This window comes from Coffea arabica, chromosome 2c (genome assembly GCF_036785885.1).
Source record: "Coffea arabica cultivar ET-39 chromosome 2c, Coffea Arabica ET-39 HiFi, whole genome shotgun sequence".
NCBI lineage: Eukaryota > Viridiplantae > Streptophyta > Magnoliopsida > Gentianales > Rubiaceae > Coffea > Coffea arabica.
In genome coordinates, this window is record NC_092312.1 from 1,117,401 (window position 1) to 1,135,323 (window position 17,923).

Here is a 17,923-nt window from a genome sequence, read left to right on the forward strand (position 1 = left end):
AATCAGGAGGAGTTTGATTCCAACTGTCACAAACTTGGTTGTATTTGGATTGCATTTTTCATGATTTTTCATGAAAAAATTATTGTAGCGATTTGATGTATATGAGAAAAAAAATAATAGGGAAATGTGATCACGAAAAACGACGTAATATTTTTTACGGAAAACAGCAATTCAAACAAGGCCAACCAGCATACACTTCTTCTACTCAATAACTTCTATGATGCCCTTTTTCCAGAAAAAAAACTAAAAAAAATCTTCGATAATGTGTGAATCCAAAGACATAATTGAAGTTAATGCATTTTTATCTGACATTGATAATTTATTTCTCACACTCCCAAAATGAAAATACAAAAAGAAGAAAATCTTTTCCGGGCATTATCAGTTGGTTAACTTGATCAAAATTATCAAAACGGTGACGTTGCAAAAAAATTTCCCAAGAATTAAGCACATTCTTATGTTCATGAACGTTTGGATTTTTTTTTTTTTGAGTTTTTGTAGAAAAATATACTATAAAGATTTGATGTACGTGAAATAATAAAAAAATTTAAAATAATATATTTATAAAAAAACGTGCTTTCCAAATTGAAAGCCTTGTTACCTCTATAAATCTTTGTTCATTAATCCAATGGTGGGAAAGATACAACAGAGTCTTTATAATTTTTTGTATGGAATTGTATTATATACAATGTAGAAATATCTTATCCAAGCTCAAATTAAATTTTTTTTTTTTTGGAAATGTCAAATTCAGATTATATAGTGCTACGTAAATTTTGGTGTTCTCCTTCCAATTTTCAGTTTTATGCCTAAGTTATTCTGTTGTATTAAACTTTGATCGTTATTCTACGTTCCCGAATAGATGATAGATTTGTGGAGGGTGTGTGAGTTTAGTATTTAAGTTCCGTGAGGGTGTCAAAAGTCAGCAATTGTCTTTTGGTATTCCTCGTGGGATTAATTTAGGTGTTAAATTTGCAAATTCTTGACAAAAAGAATAGATGATAGATCCCTTTTATCTTTTCACATCTTTGGTAAAAAAAAAAAAAAAAGGTGAGTAGTATTTTTTGTTTTATTCTTTTGGCAAGACGAAAAAAAAAAAGGTAAGGAAGCAGGGCGGAAGGAAAAAGAGTTTAAACAGTTGAGTACGTGGGTCCACCCCCCGGCATCAGGCGATAGTTGATTTATTTAAAAAAAAAAAAGGATGGTTTGGACAGCAGCAGCCAATAATAATTCCCCATTACAAATTTAAGAATATTTAAAAGGAAATAATTAAGGCGCCCCCCAACCCCAGAATATATTGAAAGATTTGCATAATTCAACTGCAGCTTGACATCCGCGCCCTTCCCCTCTTTTTTCTCTTTCTCTCTCTTAGGGTTTCACAGCGCCGCTTTTGTTTCATTATCATCGACTGAACGAAGTGTGATTCTCTCACACCCACACTCTCTCTGTCATTTCAACGATTCACGCCTTGAGGTAAATTTCTTCACCTTCTTGCTAATTTCTCAAGGGATTTACTTCTTTTTCTCGGATTTTAAGTACCTTTTCTTAAGCCAACTCAATGCTCGATCTCTGTTTTTTTCCCCCTTTTTAAATTCTTTATAAGTTTTGCCTTTTATTTTAATTACTGTTGTATTCTGGAAATCCCAATCTGCGTCAGTCTGTTTTCATTTTTCTTTTGTTAATTGATGTATCTGTGTACGCTGAAGCAACTTCCATTTTGCTTTCAGCTAATTGGTTAAACTGTCGACTTTTGTTAGATCGGTTGGCTTTTATTTGTATGTAAATCACGAGTTAAGGTCTTACAGTTCAGTTGGATATTTTTTGACTTAGGCGGGATTCGGGGAATTAGTCTATAGGCTTCAGCTTTGCAATTGATGGAATCGGTTTTGTTCCTGTTGCTGATTAGTTTCACCGCCGGCTTGATTTTGACTTGGCTTCAGGATCAGTAGAATTAGTTTGACTTTACTCTCTCTTAAGCTCGTGCTGATGTTTGAATTTGATGTGTTTATGTATCTAATGCCTTGGAAGATCAATGCGTTAGCTTTGTTATTATGCTTCTGTTTTTGTGGGTATTCAATATCTAGATTGAGTGTAGAGCCAACCTGTTTGGTTACGTTAATGATTTGTCCTACTTATTCCAGTTGGTTGGGTATTAGCTTTGCCCTGGGCTTTTACATTTCTTGTCTGGGCTGATCAGTTTGATCTAGGAGACATTGTTACGAGCTGCATGATTTTCACCTGATAGTTTTGTGGAAGGTAAGTTCATCTTTATATTTTGTTAAACTCTTAAGGTGGTGCCGGTATCCCGGGAATATGATATGTAAGTCCACGGTTATGTGTGTCCTTTTGCCTCTATTTTTTGCGTTTTCATTTTTATGTGATGCATCAGCTATGTTTTCTTACAACCTCTTCCTGATATTCCCATTTCCTGCTCAGATCTCCGTGCAGTATCATGTCTGCCCAAGTATTTGCATGGTCTTCTTTTGTGCTGTTAGTGTTGTATTTAACCTTCTCGCATTGGGGTTGCATATCAATTAGATCATCCGCAATGTTCATTGTGAATGTCTAATAAATGAAGTTTATAATTGTCTGCAGAGGTAATATGGCAATGGAAGTTACCCAAGTCCTCCTAAATGCACAATCAGTGGATTCAACTGTTCGTAAACATGCAGAAGAGTCGTTGAGGCAGTTTCAGGAGCAAAATCTTTCTGTGTTCTTATTGTCTCTTTCTGGAGAACTTGCTGGTGAGGACAAACCAGTTGATAGCCGTAAACTAGCTGGTTTGATCCTTAAAAATGCTTTGGATGCTAAGGAACAACATAGGAAATATGAGCTTGTCCAAAGATGGTTAACACTAGATATGGGTGTGAAAACTCAGATAAAAGCATGCTTATTACAGACGCTTTCCTCGCCCGTGCATGATGCTCGCTCTACGGCTTCACAGGTCATTGCAAAAGTTGCAGCCATCGAGTTGCCTCAGAAACAGTGGCCTGAATTGATAGGTTCACTTCTGTCAAACATTCACCAGGTCCCCGCTCATGTGAAGCAAGCCACGTTGGAAACTCTCGGGTATTTGTGCGAAGAAGTTTCTCCGGATGTGGTAGACCAAGATCAAGTGAATAAAATACTGACAGCTGTTGTCCAAGGTATGAATGCAAATGAGGTGAATAATGATGTCAGGCTTGCAGCTACCAGAGCATTGTATAATGCTCTTGGATTTTCTCACGCAAACTTTTCCAATGATATGGAGCGTGATTATATCATGAGAGTTGTGTGTGAGGCTACTTTGTGTCCTGATGTCAAAATCCGACAGGCTGCTTTTGAATGTCTGGTCTCGATTGCCTCTACATACTACGAGAAGTTAGCTCCATACATCCAGGATATTTTCAATATCACGGCCAAGGCTGTCAGGGAAGATGAGGAGCCCGTTGCTCTTCAAGCTATTGAACTCTGGAGCTCAATATGTGACGAGGAGATAGATATTTTGGAAGAATATGGGGGTGATTTTACTGCAGACTCAGATGTCCCATGCTATTATTTCATCAAGCAGGCTCTCCCTGCTCTTGTACCTATGCTGTTAGAGACACTTTTAAAGCAAGAAGAAGATCAGGATCTGGATGAGGGTGCTTGGAATCTTGCTATGGCTGGTGGTACGTGCCTTGGTTTGGTTGCTCGCACTGTTGGTGATGATATTGTACCGCTAGTCATGCCATTTATAGAAGAAAACATAACAAAGCCAGACTGGAGACAGAGAGAGGCTGCCACATATGCCTTTGGTTCCATACTGGAGGGTCCATCGCCTGATAAGTTGACCTCCATCGTCAATGTTGCTCTAAATTTCATGCTTACTGCACTCACAAATGACCCTAATAGTCATGTTAAGGATACGACGGCATGGACACTTGGTAGAATATTTGAATTTCTTCATGGTTCAACTGTAGAGACTCCCATTATTACCCCTGCAAATTGTCAACAGATTGTCACGGTTCTGCTTCAGAGCATGAATGATGCTCCCAATGTTGCTGAGAAGGCCTGTGGTGCTCTCTATTTCCTTGTGCAGGGTTATGAGGATATTGGGTCCACATCTCCAATAACTCCTTATTTCCAGGAAATTGTTAAATCCCTCCTTCATGTCACTGACAGGGAAGATGCTGGGGAGTCACGACTGAGGACTGCTGCTTATGAGACACTGAACGAAGTGGTGAGGTGTTCCACAGACGAGACAGCTTCAATGGTGTTGCAGTTAGTTCCTATCATTATGACTAAGCTTCACCAAACCCTGGAAGCAGAGAAGCTTTCTTCTGACGGGAGAGAGAAGCAGAACGAGTTACAGGGCCTACTTTGTGGGTGCTTACAGGTCATTACTCAGAAACTTGGTGCATCTGAGCCAGCAAAGTATGCATTCATGCAGTTTGCAGATCAGATAATGAATCTTTTCCTTCGGGTGTTTGCTTGTAGAAGTGCAACTGTGCATGAGGAAGCTATGCTTGCCATTGGAGCTGTTGCCCATGCAACTGGCCCAGATTTTGCAAAGTACATGCCTGAGCTTTACAAATATTTGGAAATGGGTCTTCAAAATTTTGAGGAGTATCAGGTCTGTGCTGTGACTGTCGGTGTTGTGGGTGATATATGCAGGGCGTTGGATGACAAAGTACTGCCTTATTGTGATGGAATAATGACCCAGCTTCTGAAAGACCTTTCGAGCAATCAGTTACACCGATCTGTGAAACCTCCTATCTTTTCATGCTTTGGTGACATAGCTCTGGCTATAGGAGAGAATTTTGAAAAGTACTTGATGTATGCCATGCCTATGCTCCAGAGCGCAGCTGAATTGTCTGCCCACACATCAGGCGCTGATGACGAAATGATTGAGTATACCAATCTGTTGAGGAATGGAATCTTAGAGGCATACTCAGGGATATTTCAGGGATTTAAGAACTCTCCTAAAACTCAGCTGTTGATTCCTTATGCACCTCACATTCTGCAATTTCTGGATAGCATTTACATGGAAAAAGACATGTTAGTGTTCTCTACATCACCATTTTTGAGTTGATATTTTATTTGGATGTCCTTAAATTTTGGATCTTTCTAAATGTCTCACTTATTTTATTACAGGGATGATGTTGTGATGAAAACTGCTATTGGGGTGCTGGGAGATTTGGCAGATACATTGGGAAGTAATGCTGGTTCTTTGATTCAGCAATCTCTCTCATGCAAGGACTTTTTAAATGAGTGTTTGTCCTCAGATGACCATTTGATTAAAGAATCAGCTGAGTGGGCCAAGATGGCCATCGCTCGTGCCATATCTGTTTGAGGCTCCAACCCCTGGTGTATATGATTTTTTCCGTCTTAGAAGTCCCTGCATGCATATGGTTGTGTTGAGTCGGGGTCCATGATTGCATTCAACATGTTGGGTCATTGGCATCTACTGATAAAAGGAGTAACTGATCTTCAAGTTGTCACTAAGTCATGCATCAGCACCATAGGGTCGGGTTGTTTCATTTTGCCATGGAAGGAGTGTCTGAAAGTGCCTCTCAGAATTTGCTGGAGGAGTAACTGATCTTGAAGTTGTCACTAACTTATGCATCAGCACCATAGGGTCAGGTCGTTTCGTTTTGCCATGGAAGGAGGGTCGGAAAGTGCTTCTCAGAATTTGCTGGAGGAGTAACTGATCTTCAAGTTGTCACTAACTCATGCATCAGCACCATAGGGTCGGGTTCGTTTATTTTGCCATCGGAGGAGTGTCTGAAAACGCTTCTTAGACTGGCTGAAGGTCCTCCCAAAGAAGTATAACGTTGTTTTTGCTGGAGATTGGGATTGGATAGAGATGTTGTTGCCATGAGATGCGGAATGGTCATTTCACGTTGGCTGGTTATCGAGTATTCATTGGTCTATTTCGTGTTTTTTTCCCCCTCATATTCAGAATGCATACCATCCCTTTTTTTTTTTTTTTTTAATTCGACAAGATATGGGGACAGGGTTAATTCTGTCTCTGTGTCAGTGAATATTAAGTGTTTCGTCATGTTGCATTTTTTACGCATGTCATCAAATTAGTACCTAGTATTACATTAAAGAGTCCAAAATTCCATGCATCCATGAAATCATGGTGCTTCTCTATTTTTGTCAATGGTTTTAGAGTACGTATTTGTATGTATTGAGGGGAAATAGCCAAAATTTTCACTAAACTATTAAAATGACGTGAGTTGGTCGCTGTTTTTTATTTCTTTTGTCAAAAAGTCACTGAACTTTCCTAAAATGAATCTTTAGGATCACTTTCTATTGAATTAATTGGAATTTCAAGTTCTGAGGAAGAAGATTTAAGCTCTTCAACGTTTAAAGTTGAATAATCGATCATAGCTACAATTCCAGGAATCAACTGATCCCGAAGTGAATTGCAGAGGCACTGTACTGTGTACATGGCAAAGCCCGAAATTCAATGGGCAAATTACATAGAAACACACCATTTATGAGGGCTTCGACCCACCAAGGAGCATTAGCACAAGTCGAAGCAAACATGCACCGATGCGTTCTTCCCTTCCCCGGCCCATCTTGCAGGAGGGAAACCGAACGGCATACCGGGAGGTCAAGCTCAAGCAGCAAAATTTCAGCGCAGAGAACAAGCAAATTATGAAACAAATTAACAAACCGAGGCTTTAAGACGTGCTTAGTTATTGCATTTTATAATGCTGATGAATTGTCAACTTCTCCCCTCCACCTCCGCCATTACTCCCTTCTTCCTCCCTTCTTTCCTCCTCATTCTTGACCATTGTCCCTTCCTCCTCCCCTTCCCTTCCTCGTCACCGCTCCCCTCCCATCCCCTCCTTCCCCCACGACCAGATCTAGTCATTGTACAATAGTGGCGGTAGGTGGTGGATGCGGAGGAAAGCTTTTCGATAAAAAAAAAAATTATGATCAATTCGTACCATTTTGAATAATTTAGTGACCATTTTGGTCATTTAATCTATGTAAAACGGCGGTGTTTAAATTCCCTTTTTCTCAAGAATAGTCCTTAATATTGCAAATTGGGTCAATCCTAGAATTAGGACTACATATCCACTCTTGACAAAGGCTAAGGCTTGGCATCGTTGCCAAGTTTTTTTTTTTTTTTTTTTTGAGAAATTCAACAATGTTTTGCTCAGAGATGGTGCGCGTATCAGCTCTAATCACCGCATATGATAAGCCCAAAAGGACATAATTAATGAGAGATCTCTTCTGACATTCTCAAGACTGTTGTGAAACTAATAAAAGAAACTCCAAAAAGTAGGGATTGGAATAGTAGAGTAAGAAGGAGAGAGAGATAGAATTATTATATTTACTGATCAAAATACTTCCAGATTTCAAAGTTACAAAAGAAGTAGGATTCACCCTTATAAATAGGTGATCCAAGATAAAAGGTACATGAACCTTATTAAGTACTAATACATGAATTTAGTACTTCAAATGCATCCATAAAAGGCTTCATCCAATATACCAATGAATCTAGGGAGAATACATGGGTCTATCATCTAGAGAATATAAACGAATATCCACATCTTGTAATTATTTCATAACACTCCCCCTTGGATGTCCATTACACAAAGAATATGTTTCGTTAAAACCTTACTAGGGAAAAATCCGGTGGGACAAAAATCCTAGTGAAGGAAAAAGAGTACATTATTCTTGTGTAATAAATTCTCCCCCTGATGCAAACATTATATGAGATCTTTTACCCGACGCATACCAATATTCTTCACCAGTTTCTCAAACATAGCAGTTGGCAAAGCATTGGTAAACAAATCTGCCAAATTATTATCCGATCGGATTTGTAGCACATCAATCTCACCAATCTTCTGCAAATCATGAGTAAAGAAGAATTTCGGTGAAATGTGTTTCGTTCTATCTCCCTTAATATATCTTCCTTTTAATTGAGTTATACAAGCTGCATTATTTTCATATAAAATAGTTGGAGGATTTTTCTTCTCAGAGGATAACCCACAACTCTTCCGGATGTAGTGGGTCAAATGCACATAACTCTTCCGGATAACCCACAACTCTTAACCAAATGCATTTTCGACTGGCTTCATGAATTGCTATTATTTCAACATGATTTGATGAAGTGGCAGTTAAGGATTGTTTTGTAGAACGCCAAGAAATGGTTGTTCCGCCACAAGTAAAGAGATAGCCAGTCTGAGATCGTGCTTTATGTGGGTCAAACAAATACCCAGCATCAGCATATCGAAGCAACTCAGGCTTAGATTTATGTGAATAAAATAAACCAAGATCAATTGTTCCTTGGAGATAGCGAAAAATGCGTTTAATACCATTCCAATGTCGTTTTGTATGCGAGAAACTAAATCTTGCTAATAAATTCACAGCAAATGATAAATCTGATCTTGTACAATTAGCAAGATACATAAGCGCACAAATTGTACTGAGATATGGTACTTCAGGAGTTTCAAATATTCGACAGTCTTTTGGATCTTTTCAGGAGTTTCAATCAAATTGAGATCATCAACATATATCGCAATAATCACACAATTTAACCCATTTTTCTTAATAAAAACACATGGATATATTGGGTCATTGGTATAACGTTCTTTAGTTAAACATTCATTTAGACGGTTATACCACATACGTCCAGATTGCTTGACCCCATACAAAGATTTTTGCATTCTAATAAAATAAACATCTCTAAGATTTGATTTACATGCTTCAGGCATGTTGAATCCTTCAGGGATTCTCATGTAAATATTATTTTCAAGATTTCCATACAAATAAGCAATGACAACGTCCATCAGACGCATATCAAGTTTTTCATGCACTGCAATACTCACAAGATATCTAAATGTGATCGTATCCACTACAGGTGAATACGTTTCATCATAATCAAATCCAAGCCTTTGTGAAAAATCTTGGGCTACAAGTCTTACTTTATATCTCACTATTTCATTCTTTTCATTCATTTTTCTCATAAATATCCATTTATATCCAACTGGCTTTACACCTTCAGGTGTTTGGATTACAGGTCCAAAAACATTCCTTTTAGTCAGTGAATTTAATTCAGATTGTATCGCATCTTTTCATTTTAGCCAATCATTTCTAGACATTCATCAACTGACTTAAGCTCATGATCCTCGTCATCTATCAGAATATCAAGTGCTACATTATATGCAAAAGTACTATCAACAATTATTTCTTTTCGGTTCCAACTTTTTCTTGTAGTGACAAAGTTTATCGAATTTTCTATAATTTCATTTTCTTCAGGAGTTGGCTCTATGAGAGCTGGCTCTTCAAGAGCGACCTCTTCAGGAGGTTGATTTTTGTCACTAATTATTGATTCATTTGATTCTCTTTTCTTTCGAGAATTTTTATCTTTGGAACCAAGAGGTCTTCTATGCTTCAGGCGTGTTTTGGATTCATTAGCACTTGTGATTTGCCCTTCAGGGACATTTAATTTAATCGGAACATTTTCGGCAGGAATATGTGATTTGGTGACTCTTCTGGAGTCACTAAATGCATCCGACAATTGATTTGCAATATTTTACAAATGTATGATCCTTTGAATTTCTAATTCACATTCTTTTGTACGAGGATCCAGGAAATCTAATGAGATTTTCCAAATGATTTCCTTTTTCGGGATTTCCTTTTTCGGTTGATCTGTTCTTCCCCTTAATGTCGGGAAATGTGATTCATCAAAATGACAAATTGCAAATCTTGCAATAAATAAATCACCTGTCAATGGCTCAATATATGTAACAATAGAAGGTGATTCATACCCAACATATATTCACAACCGTCTCTGGGGGCCCAATTTACGACGTTGGGACGGTGCAATAGAAACATAAATCGCACACCCAAATATTCGTAAATGAGAAATATTGAGCTCAAAACCAAATACCAATTGTAGGGGGAAATAATTATGATAACTAGTCGGTCTGATTATCACAAGTGTTACTGCATGTAATATAGCATGTCTCCAAGCAGATAAGGGAAGTTTAGACCTCATCAACAATGGTCTAACAATTAATTGTAATCTTTTAATAAATGATTCGGCTAGACCATTTTGTGTGTGAACATAGGCTACAGGATGTTCAACAGTTATCCTAATGGACATGCAATACTCGTCAAAAACATGTGAGGAATATTCACCAGTATTATCTAAACGAATTCTTTTAATAGGATAATCAAAAAACTGTGCTTGTAATTTAATTATCTGAGCAAGCAATCTCGCAAACGCTATGTTGCGAGTAGATAACAAACATACATGTGACCATCTAGTTGATGCATCAATTAGCACCATAAAATATCGAAATGGTCAACATGGTGGATCTACAGGTCCACATATATCACCATGAATTCGTTCTAGAAATGTTGAAAATTCAGTCCCAACTTTAGCTGGTGATGGTCTAACAATTAATTTCCCTTGAGAACAGGCAACACAGGAGAATTCATTTAATTTCAATACTTTTTGATTTTTCAATAAATGGCCATGCGAATTCTCTATTATTCGCCTCATCATAATAGACCCAGGATGTCCGAGACGATTATGCCAAATCATAAAATCATTAGGATGAGCAAACTTCTAGTCTGCTAAGTGATGAATTTCAATAGCACTTATCCGTGCATAATATAAGCCAGAAGAAAGCGATGGCAATTTTTCTAATACACATTTTTTCCAGAAATGGTTTTTGTAATTAATAAAAATTCACTATTTGTTTCATTCATTATCTCGATGTGATATCCATTATTGCAGATATCTTTAAAACTCAATAAGTTTCTTTGAGATTTGGGAGAGAGTAGTGCATTATTTATGACAATTCTAGTTCCTTCAAGGAGAAATAGAGTGATTTTTCCGGAACCCTCAATTAATTTTACACTACCACAGATGGTATTAATATTTATCTCTCCTATTGTTAAACAAGAAAAATATTTTTTATTTTTCAATATGGTGTACGTAGAAACACTATCAACGAGACAAATGTTATCATCACCATTATTTGATCCCAAATATTTGGCATTCATTTCTTCTTCAGGAAAAAAAATTCAAACAAAAATAAACATTAATAAAGATGCGAAGATAAATATTAAATGAAAAGAAAATTAAATGAAATATATAAAAGCATTATAAAAATATTTAAACAATTATGGGATATTTGTTGACATCTTCAGGATGTTCAAAGAAATCAGCTACATCGAGGTGTGTCATATCAGTATCATCAGCATCATCATAATCATTCTTTTGATCAATGAAATTTGTCTCAATATCTTTGTCTTTCTTTTTCAATGATACTTGATAAAGGTCAACAAGATGCTCAGCCGTATGATAGGTACGGGACCAGTGACTTTTCATACCACACCGGTAGCATTTTTCTTCATAAACTTTCTTTTCTCCATTTTTCGGATCGTAATTATTTTCCCTCTTTTGGGAAATATTTTGTTGCTTGCTACGGCTATAATTTTTACGAGGCACAAATCTACTACGATCACGTTCATGGCCACGACTACGTCCACGGCTTCTTCCACGGCTACCTCTACGGCCACGTCCACGACCTTGACCAGAATTTTGAAATTGAGTCCCATTCGCTTCAGGGAATGGACTTGCAACAGTTGGTCGGGACTCATGATTTTTCAGCAATAATTCATTATTTTGTTTAGCCAACAGAAAACAAGCAATAAGTTCAGAATATTTTTTAAATCCTTTCTTTCTATATTGCTGCTGCAGGAGCATATTAGAGACATGAAAAGCAGAGAATGTTTTCTCTAACATTTCTTCATCAGTGATTTTTTCGCCACACAATGATAATTGCGAAGTAATTCTGAACATAGTTGAATTATATTCGTTAGCAGATTTGAAATCTTGCAGTCATAAGTGAAGCCAATCATATCGAGCTTTTGAAAGAACGACTAACTTCCGGTGGTCGAATCTTTCTTTCAAATCTTGCCAAAGGACAAGAGGATCTTTAACAGTAAGATACTCTACTTTTAATCTTTCATCTAAATGACGACGAAAGAAAATTATGACCTTAGCACGGTCTTGGTTTAAGGCATCGTTCTCATCAACGATAGTATTACCAAGATCCATTGTCTCAAGATGAATTTCAACATCGAAAACCCACGATAAATAATTTTTTTCAAAAATATCAAGAGGTATGAACTCTTGTTTTGTGAGATTAGCCATAAGACTATGCAATAGATTCGCAGGAAAGAATTTTACCTTGATAAATAGGCAAAAGTTGTTCGGGTAGAATCTTAACACGTCTCGTGCTTCACTTTTGCTTCGCGCTTTTCCTTCACTCAAAGTAGAGACTCGTGCTTTTCCTTAGCTCAAGGTAGAGACTTGTGCTGATAATATATTGTGAAACTAATAAAAGAAACTCCCAAAAGTAGGGATTGGAATAGTAGAGTAAGAAGAAGAGAGAGATAGAATTATTATATTTACTGATCAAAGTACTTCCAGATTTCAAGGTTTCAAAAGAAATAGAATTCACCCCTATAAATAGGTGATCCAAGATAAAAGATACATGAACCCTATTAAGTACTAATACATGAATTTAATACTTCAAGTACATTCATAAAAGGCTTCATCCAATATACCAATGAATCTAGGGAGAATACATGAGTCTATCATGTAGAGAATATAAACGGACATCCACATCTTGTAATTATTTCATAACAAAGACCTACTTAATTTTGATGTTTAGCAAAACCTTTCTACCACCCCCGCAAGAAAACAAAATGAAGAAGAAGAAAAAGGCTAAAAAGAAAAGAAAAGAAAAGAAGATTAAAGCAAGCGGCATATATGGAGCGCAGCCAAGTGCGCCGACTAACAACAATGCAATTGATCAAGCGACAGCAAAATGCCAGAGACTTCGAGGGCTCATATAAGCTTAATAAATGATGATGCATGCGCAGGCTTTGAGGGTCTAGTTTTGTTTTGCAAGTCTTTAGAACACTGCAAAGTTGCGCCTTGACTAAACATAAAACTGTCAAAATACAAAGGCAATACTCTGTATGTAATATGGTCTTAGAAAATGGGATTCCAATTCTTGCTAGGGAGTAGGATCATTCTCTTATATCTACACAAGTATTAGGCAAAAAAGTAATTACTCCGTATAGGTATAATAAGCCAAACGAGTCGACGGTTAGTTTGGATTTAGCAGTTGGAATATACACGTATACAATACAGGCGTGGATAATTTCATTTCATTTTACAAGTTGAGTTGAGATGTCATCCATATCCCAATTGAAACTGCGCCAATTGTAGCCAAAGCTTGGGCCAACTCATATACCAAATTTTGCTGCCGGAGAGGCACGCTTGCCCAGTCGGTCCGTCTGTACATAGAAAAAACGGACAGCAAGAACAGCAATAATCAGTAAAAGAGCATATAAAATTTCTCAAGAGTGAAGTAGTGTTGGTTTCGGTCGTATGGAATATCTACTAACAACACATCCCACAACCAGGATTCATATAACAAAATTACGTTCCCTTTTCTAAGGGGAAACATCCAAAAGAAAGAATAGCCTTCTTGCCAGCTTCGTGCACTAACCTTTCATGTGATCAATCTTGTCTGGTTAGTGTCATTGCACTAACCTTGTACTAGATGAGTTAGTAAGAGCTACCAAGAGAGACATTTTTTGGTTGGTACCGCCCTCATTTAAAACCATCTCATTTTACTTCTAGGTTAGGAAGGCCAAAATGACGAGAACAGACATAAACCTAAAGAGCCAGCACGTACCCTAAATCAGCAACCACAATGCTGATGTTATCTTGTGACCCTCGTTCCTGTAGTAATTAGCAAATTTTCGGCATAAGAGCTATAAAAGCAAATGAATCTCAGAACGACCATAGAGAAGTTTTTTTTTTTTTTTTTTTTTTGAGTTGCAGTTTCCGTTTATTACCAGTGCCGTCTGAGCAAGGGCTTCACAAGCTCTCTGTAATCAGAGCAAAGAAAATCAGATAATGCCTACTGTACTGCAGGATCAATTAAGGAGCCATGGCACATTCCTTACCTGAACATCTCCATGTTCTCGAAGTTGATTTCTAACAAAATCAACTGCATCTGAACTGAAACATGGTAAAATTTCTCAACCATTATGCTCTTCAGGATGACTGGATTACCAGTATAAGGAAGATGAATGAATGACTAATTGCTTGATAGGGCAAAAGCCAAACTTCCAAAAGCTCTAAGAATAAAACCTGTTTACGTAATCCCACAATCCATCAGATGCTAATATTACACATTCAGCATCTGATTCCAAAGCAACTTGGGAAACATCAGGACATGCTGTAACCAAGTCTCCAGTAAATTGTATCCTGAAATAATCCCAAAAGGCTCTTGCATTATAAAAGAGCAGTTTGCAAATTTTTTATTAATTCAAGAGTGGACTTCCTAAGGGAAGTCTAACTTAAAACTTGTCTTGAAGTGCATTTGAGATTTATCATGCTTCCAGCCTTAATACCAAATCTGTAATGACCTAGGGAATCATCTTATAAAAATTTGATTTGGCATTTATCTCACATTTGGAACACAATCTGACTCATCATTTTTTGCATAAAAATAATTCAACAAAGGATAACCTAAGGACAGCCCAAGAAAATTTGATTTTCCTGCACTGTAGAAGTGGTTGATACTGAAAAGACAAAATATTAAAAACAGATTCCACCATAATTATTATGGTCCAGTGCTTTAGAGACAACTAAATTCACCACTCTAGTTTCAGCAGTGATAAGAATACAAGTGAACGAAATACATTTGTTTGTAGAAAATGGAATATCACGTACCTGGAAATGAACTTTTGGGACCACCTGCCTTCCTCAACTCCCTTCTCCAGCATCCTTCACAGCAACATGTATAAATATTAACAGAAGATTCATAATGCATAGGATCTCTTAGATTCTCAAGTAGATATATGGCATGGCAACAAATTCATTGTGTCAATTGAGGATAATGAGGAATACACATACTCATTCTTCCTGCTCTTAAACCGCACATCACCAAAAGCACGTGACACTGCAATATCTCCACAAATTCTGCCATTGCTTATCTGTAGACACCACATAAAAAATTTCCATTATGTCTATATTTCTATGCCCTGTTCTTAAATTGCAAGATATGTCAGAACAAAATGAGCTTAATTGCGACAGGGATAGCAAAAAAACTGCGTTAGCAAAAAGAAGGGGAAAAAATTAAGGCAAGACTATTCCACACCATCCCAGGGAAAAGGTAAAAGTCTAGCATTGTTTGTAAACTAAAATGGAATTAGCGTCAATGTATAGCCCTCAACTTGTATTGAGCAGTTGTTATCGACTTGAGCAAATAAAACAAAAAAGAATTGTCCCCTAAAGTACCTAGTCAGCTAAGAACAAGGAGCATATTGAAATTCAAGAAGTGTTATTCATTGTTTGAGTAGCATATTGGAATATTCATGGCCAGTAAATGCCCACTTGGTAAGGACTTGTCATAGTAATGGTATTAAAAGACATGACTTTATCAGTTTTTCCTTTGAGAGATTGAATTTAACTCCAGATGCAACACCGTGAAGCTGAGTCACACTAATGTAGTTTCTGACAGTTTTTTCTGTTTTTTGATACTTTCTCTGAAGGTTTTCAGAGCATAGCAAATGCAGAAGGATCTAATTCTAAAGGCAGCGTAATCATTCTAGACAAGATAGCTGATACAACTGAAAGAAAAGCAATCAAATTAAGAATTCAAGAAAAGAAAACACACCCATCCACCTGCTTCTCTGATACGCCTGATTTCTTGCAGAGACGCTTTGTTGCTTCCGTATGGACGATGAGAACTGGTTAACACTTCTGCTTTTCCAGATCGTGACAGCACCTAAACCAAAGCGATTGATAAAGGAAAAGAGCTGGGTTTGGCATCTGTTTGGTATGAGTAGACCATCACAAAAAAAAAAAAAATGGAAAAGCATAATCATGAAAACTTAAAAGAGATTACCACGCATGAGTCACCAACGTGAGAGATGAACAATGTATCATCTCCAATTAGGATCACAGTAGCTGTTGAGCCAGAATCCATCTCCTCAGCGCTCGTCTCAAGCCTTTACAAAATCAAACAGCGTCTAAACCTTCAACGCAATCATATACAATGTAGAATCATATCGAGACTAGATTACATGTCCAGCGCACAGATATTAATGAGGCAGTAAGAATCTTCACCAGGAATATACATGGGTTTACCAGTTCAAGAGTTTCATATCAGCACTTTCAAAAGCCTCTTCTAACGCCTTCTTTACTGTGTCAAACCCCTTCTCCCTCAGTAAAAGTCCACCTTGTAATGTTGCCACGCATTCTTTGTACAACTCATTTCTGGAACCAGTACATTGAATTAAGCATCAAATTTTTCCCAGTAAAAAGTAATGTGGATGTAGAAATCATGAAAGTAAACTGTAGCAGTCCCCAGAAAAACCATTATAAAGTTACTGACACAAAAGTGAGGTTAAATTACACGGTAGTATTTTTTTTAGTAGTGATTGATTAGTCCCACTTAGATGATCGTTGAATACATCCAGGGACACCCTATAGGATTCAATAAAAATGGAGAAGCAATTTAGAAAGCTGCAAAAGATGGTACGGATGACTCAGAGCATCAAAAGCTCATGCAGTTCTCCCCCCCCCCCCCCCCCCCCCCCCTCTTAATGGTTCGTATGTAATAAGCCACAGCACCAATTAGCCAAACCTGAGAAATTTGACAGAAGAGAAACCAGCATGGCCGTCGAAAACAGCTGCATAAGAGAAGCCAGCAAGATCCTCTGACCGAACAATAATGACATCATCCTCCATCTCTTCGCGGACACCTTGTACAAGGGAAGAACCCCATCTAATGCTGGAAACACCTGTCAAAGAAGATGGGGCATCAATTGCAATGGCTGAGCAGCATCTGCCTCCCCCACCCTTAACCGCGACGGTGTTTTTTGTGGTCTTGTTGTTCAATTCGTAGTTGCAGTATCCCCTGTGGTTTAAGAGAAACCTCCGAAGTTGTGGGCTAGACAAAGCCATTAATGAAGTAGAAGTCTTGACGAAAAGCAGAGCTTCAGAGGGGTTCCTTCCCGAACAACCTTTGAAGTTGCCAGCTTCTGCTGCTGTTTATAGTATGGTGAGAATGGGCCAAAGGAAAGCGTGTGGTTTAGAACGGGAAGGATAAGATTCTGGGAACGAAGCCTCACCTCTAACTAATTTTAGCGGCTCAGATTTCAGATTCTGTCCACTCCAGAACAAAAATTATTAGTTTCAATTATTCTTACAGATCAAATTTATTATTACAAGTATTCTGTGATGGAACCTCCAAGGATAGGAAATGGGAATCACCAGCTCCAGCCATGTAAACCATAGAATTTCGATGTAAACGTGAATTATAAATGAGTTGATGCAAAATTTACTGCTATTATTGTGCTAATTTATTAGGTAATCGGACAGAACTAGACAGAAGTGGTCCGAATTCACAAGGGTATATCAATTAAACTCAATTAATAGATAACCCAAAATTACACGCTAAAACAAAATGGATTAAGTGGCAACTTAGCTTTGGATGTATGCTTATACGTGCATGATTTGAATTTTAAATTTAAATTTATATTATATAGCAATGATTTAAATCTACCAACATAAAAATTATATACTGATAGTGTATAAAAAATTATCCAAACAAAATTATACACGAGTCTCAATCCATATACAACCCAAGATTTACTCGAATTGGTAGACCAATTTGCACATTCTTGGAGAACTTAAATGATATTATGACTCTTTTTTGGAGGGAAATTTTTCTTATCGTTATTAAGGGGGGGGGGGGGGAACTGAATGAGTTTGTTTGGTTAAGAGTTTCTTTGGATGATTTATTTGAGATAATTACTGTAGTACTTTTTGTGATGTGATGTATGTGGGATAAAAGAGTGATTGGAAATATAAAAAGATGGTTGAAATTTGTGA

The 17,923-nt window shown here is 37.3% G+C and overlaps 3 protein-coding genes across 4 annotated transcripts; 1 reads left to right on the plus strand and 2 right to left on the minus strand.

Annotated features, from left to right (window-relative positions):
• Positions 1–1,281: 1,281 nt before the first annotated feature.
• LOC113724863 (importin subunit beta-1) lies at positions 1,282–6,111 on the plus strand. Of its 2 annotated transcripts, XM_027247738.2 has the most exons (4): positions 1,282–1,467; positions 2,136–2,250; positions 2,590–5,013; positions 5,110–6,111. In XM_027247738.2, the coding sequence occupies exons 3-4, from the start codon at positions 2,597–2,599 to the stop codon at positions 5,306–5,308; spliced, it is 2,616 nt and encodes an 871-aa protein (XP_027103539.1). In that variant the 5' UTR covers positions 1,282–1,467; positions 2,136–2,250; positions 2,590–2,596; the 3' UTR covers positions 5,309–6,111. The 2 variants fall into 2 exon arrangements, with proteins under 2 accessions (XP_027103539.1, XP_027103538.1); XM_027247737.2 differs by lacking the exon at positions 2,136–2,250.
• A 4,996-nt stretch (positions 6,112–11,107) lies between these two features.
• LOC113728260 (uncharacterized) lies at positions 11,108–12,055 on the minus strand. The gene is made up of 2 exons (XM_027252815.1): positions 11,883–12,055; positions 11,108–11,789 (listed from the first exon to the last, which is right to left on the minus strand). The coding sequence occupies exons 1-2, from the start codon at positions 12,053–12,055 to the stop codon at positions 11,108–11,110; spliced, it is 855 nt and encodes a 284-aa protein (XP_027108616.1).
• Positions 12,056–13,060: 1,005 nt separating this feature from the next.
• LOC113724864 (protein phosphatase 2C 57-like) lies at positions 13,061–17,127 on the minus strand. Its single transcript, XM_072073270.1, has 11 exons — positions 16,674–17,127; positions 16,175–16,303; positions 15,933–16,035; positions 15,702–15,812; positions 14,939–15,018; positions 14,756–14,809; positions 14,171–14,287; positions 13,984–14,038; positions 13,873–13,905; positions 13,710–13,756; positions 13,061–13,305 (listed from the first exon to the last, which is right to left on the minus strand). The coding sequence occupies exons 1-11, from the start codon at positions 16,991–16,993 to the stop codon at positions 13,182–13,184; spliced, it is 1,173 nt and encodes a 390-aa protein (XP_071929371.1). The 5' UTR covers positions 16,994–17,127; the 3' UTR covers positions 13,061–13,181.
• Positions 17,128–17,923: the final 796 nt, after the last annotated feature.

Bases quoted from the DNA above. Each gene is read 5' to 3' on its own strand.
- LOC113728260 (XM_027252815.1), bottom strand. From the start codon at position 12,055: ATGGATCTTGGTAATACTATCGTTGATGAGAACGATGCCTTAAACCAA. The intron at 11,790-11,882 runs GTTAGTCGTTCT...AACTATGTTCAG, and splicing joins GAAAGATTCGACCACCGGAA to AATTACTTCGCAATTATCAT.
- LOC113724864 (XM_072073270.1), bottom strand. From the start codon at position 16,993: ATGGCTTTGTCTAGCCCACAACTTCGGAGGTTTCTCTTAAACCACAGG. The intron at 16,036-16,174 runs GTAAACCCATGT...GATTTTGTAAAG, and splicing joins GATATGAAACTCTTGAACTG to GCTTGAGACGAGCGCTGAGG. The intron at 15,019-15,701 runs GTGTGTTTTCTT...TGGTGTCTACAG, and splicing joins TCAGAGAAGCAGGTGGATGG to ATAAGCAATGGCAGAATTTG.
- LOC113724863 (XM_027247738.2), top strand. From the start codon at position 2,597: ATGGCAATGGAAGTTACCCAAGTCCTCCTAAATGCACAATCAGTGGAT. The intron at 5,014-5,109 runs GTTAGTGTTCTC...ATTTTATTACAG, and splicing joins ATTTACATGGAAAAAGACAT to GGATGATGTTGTGATGAAAA.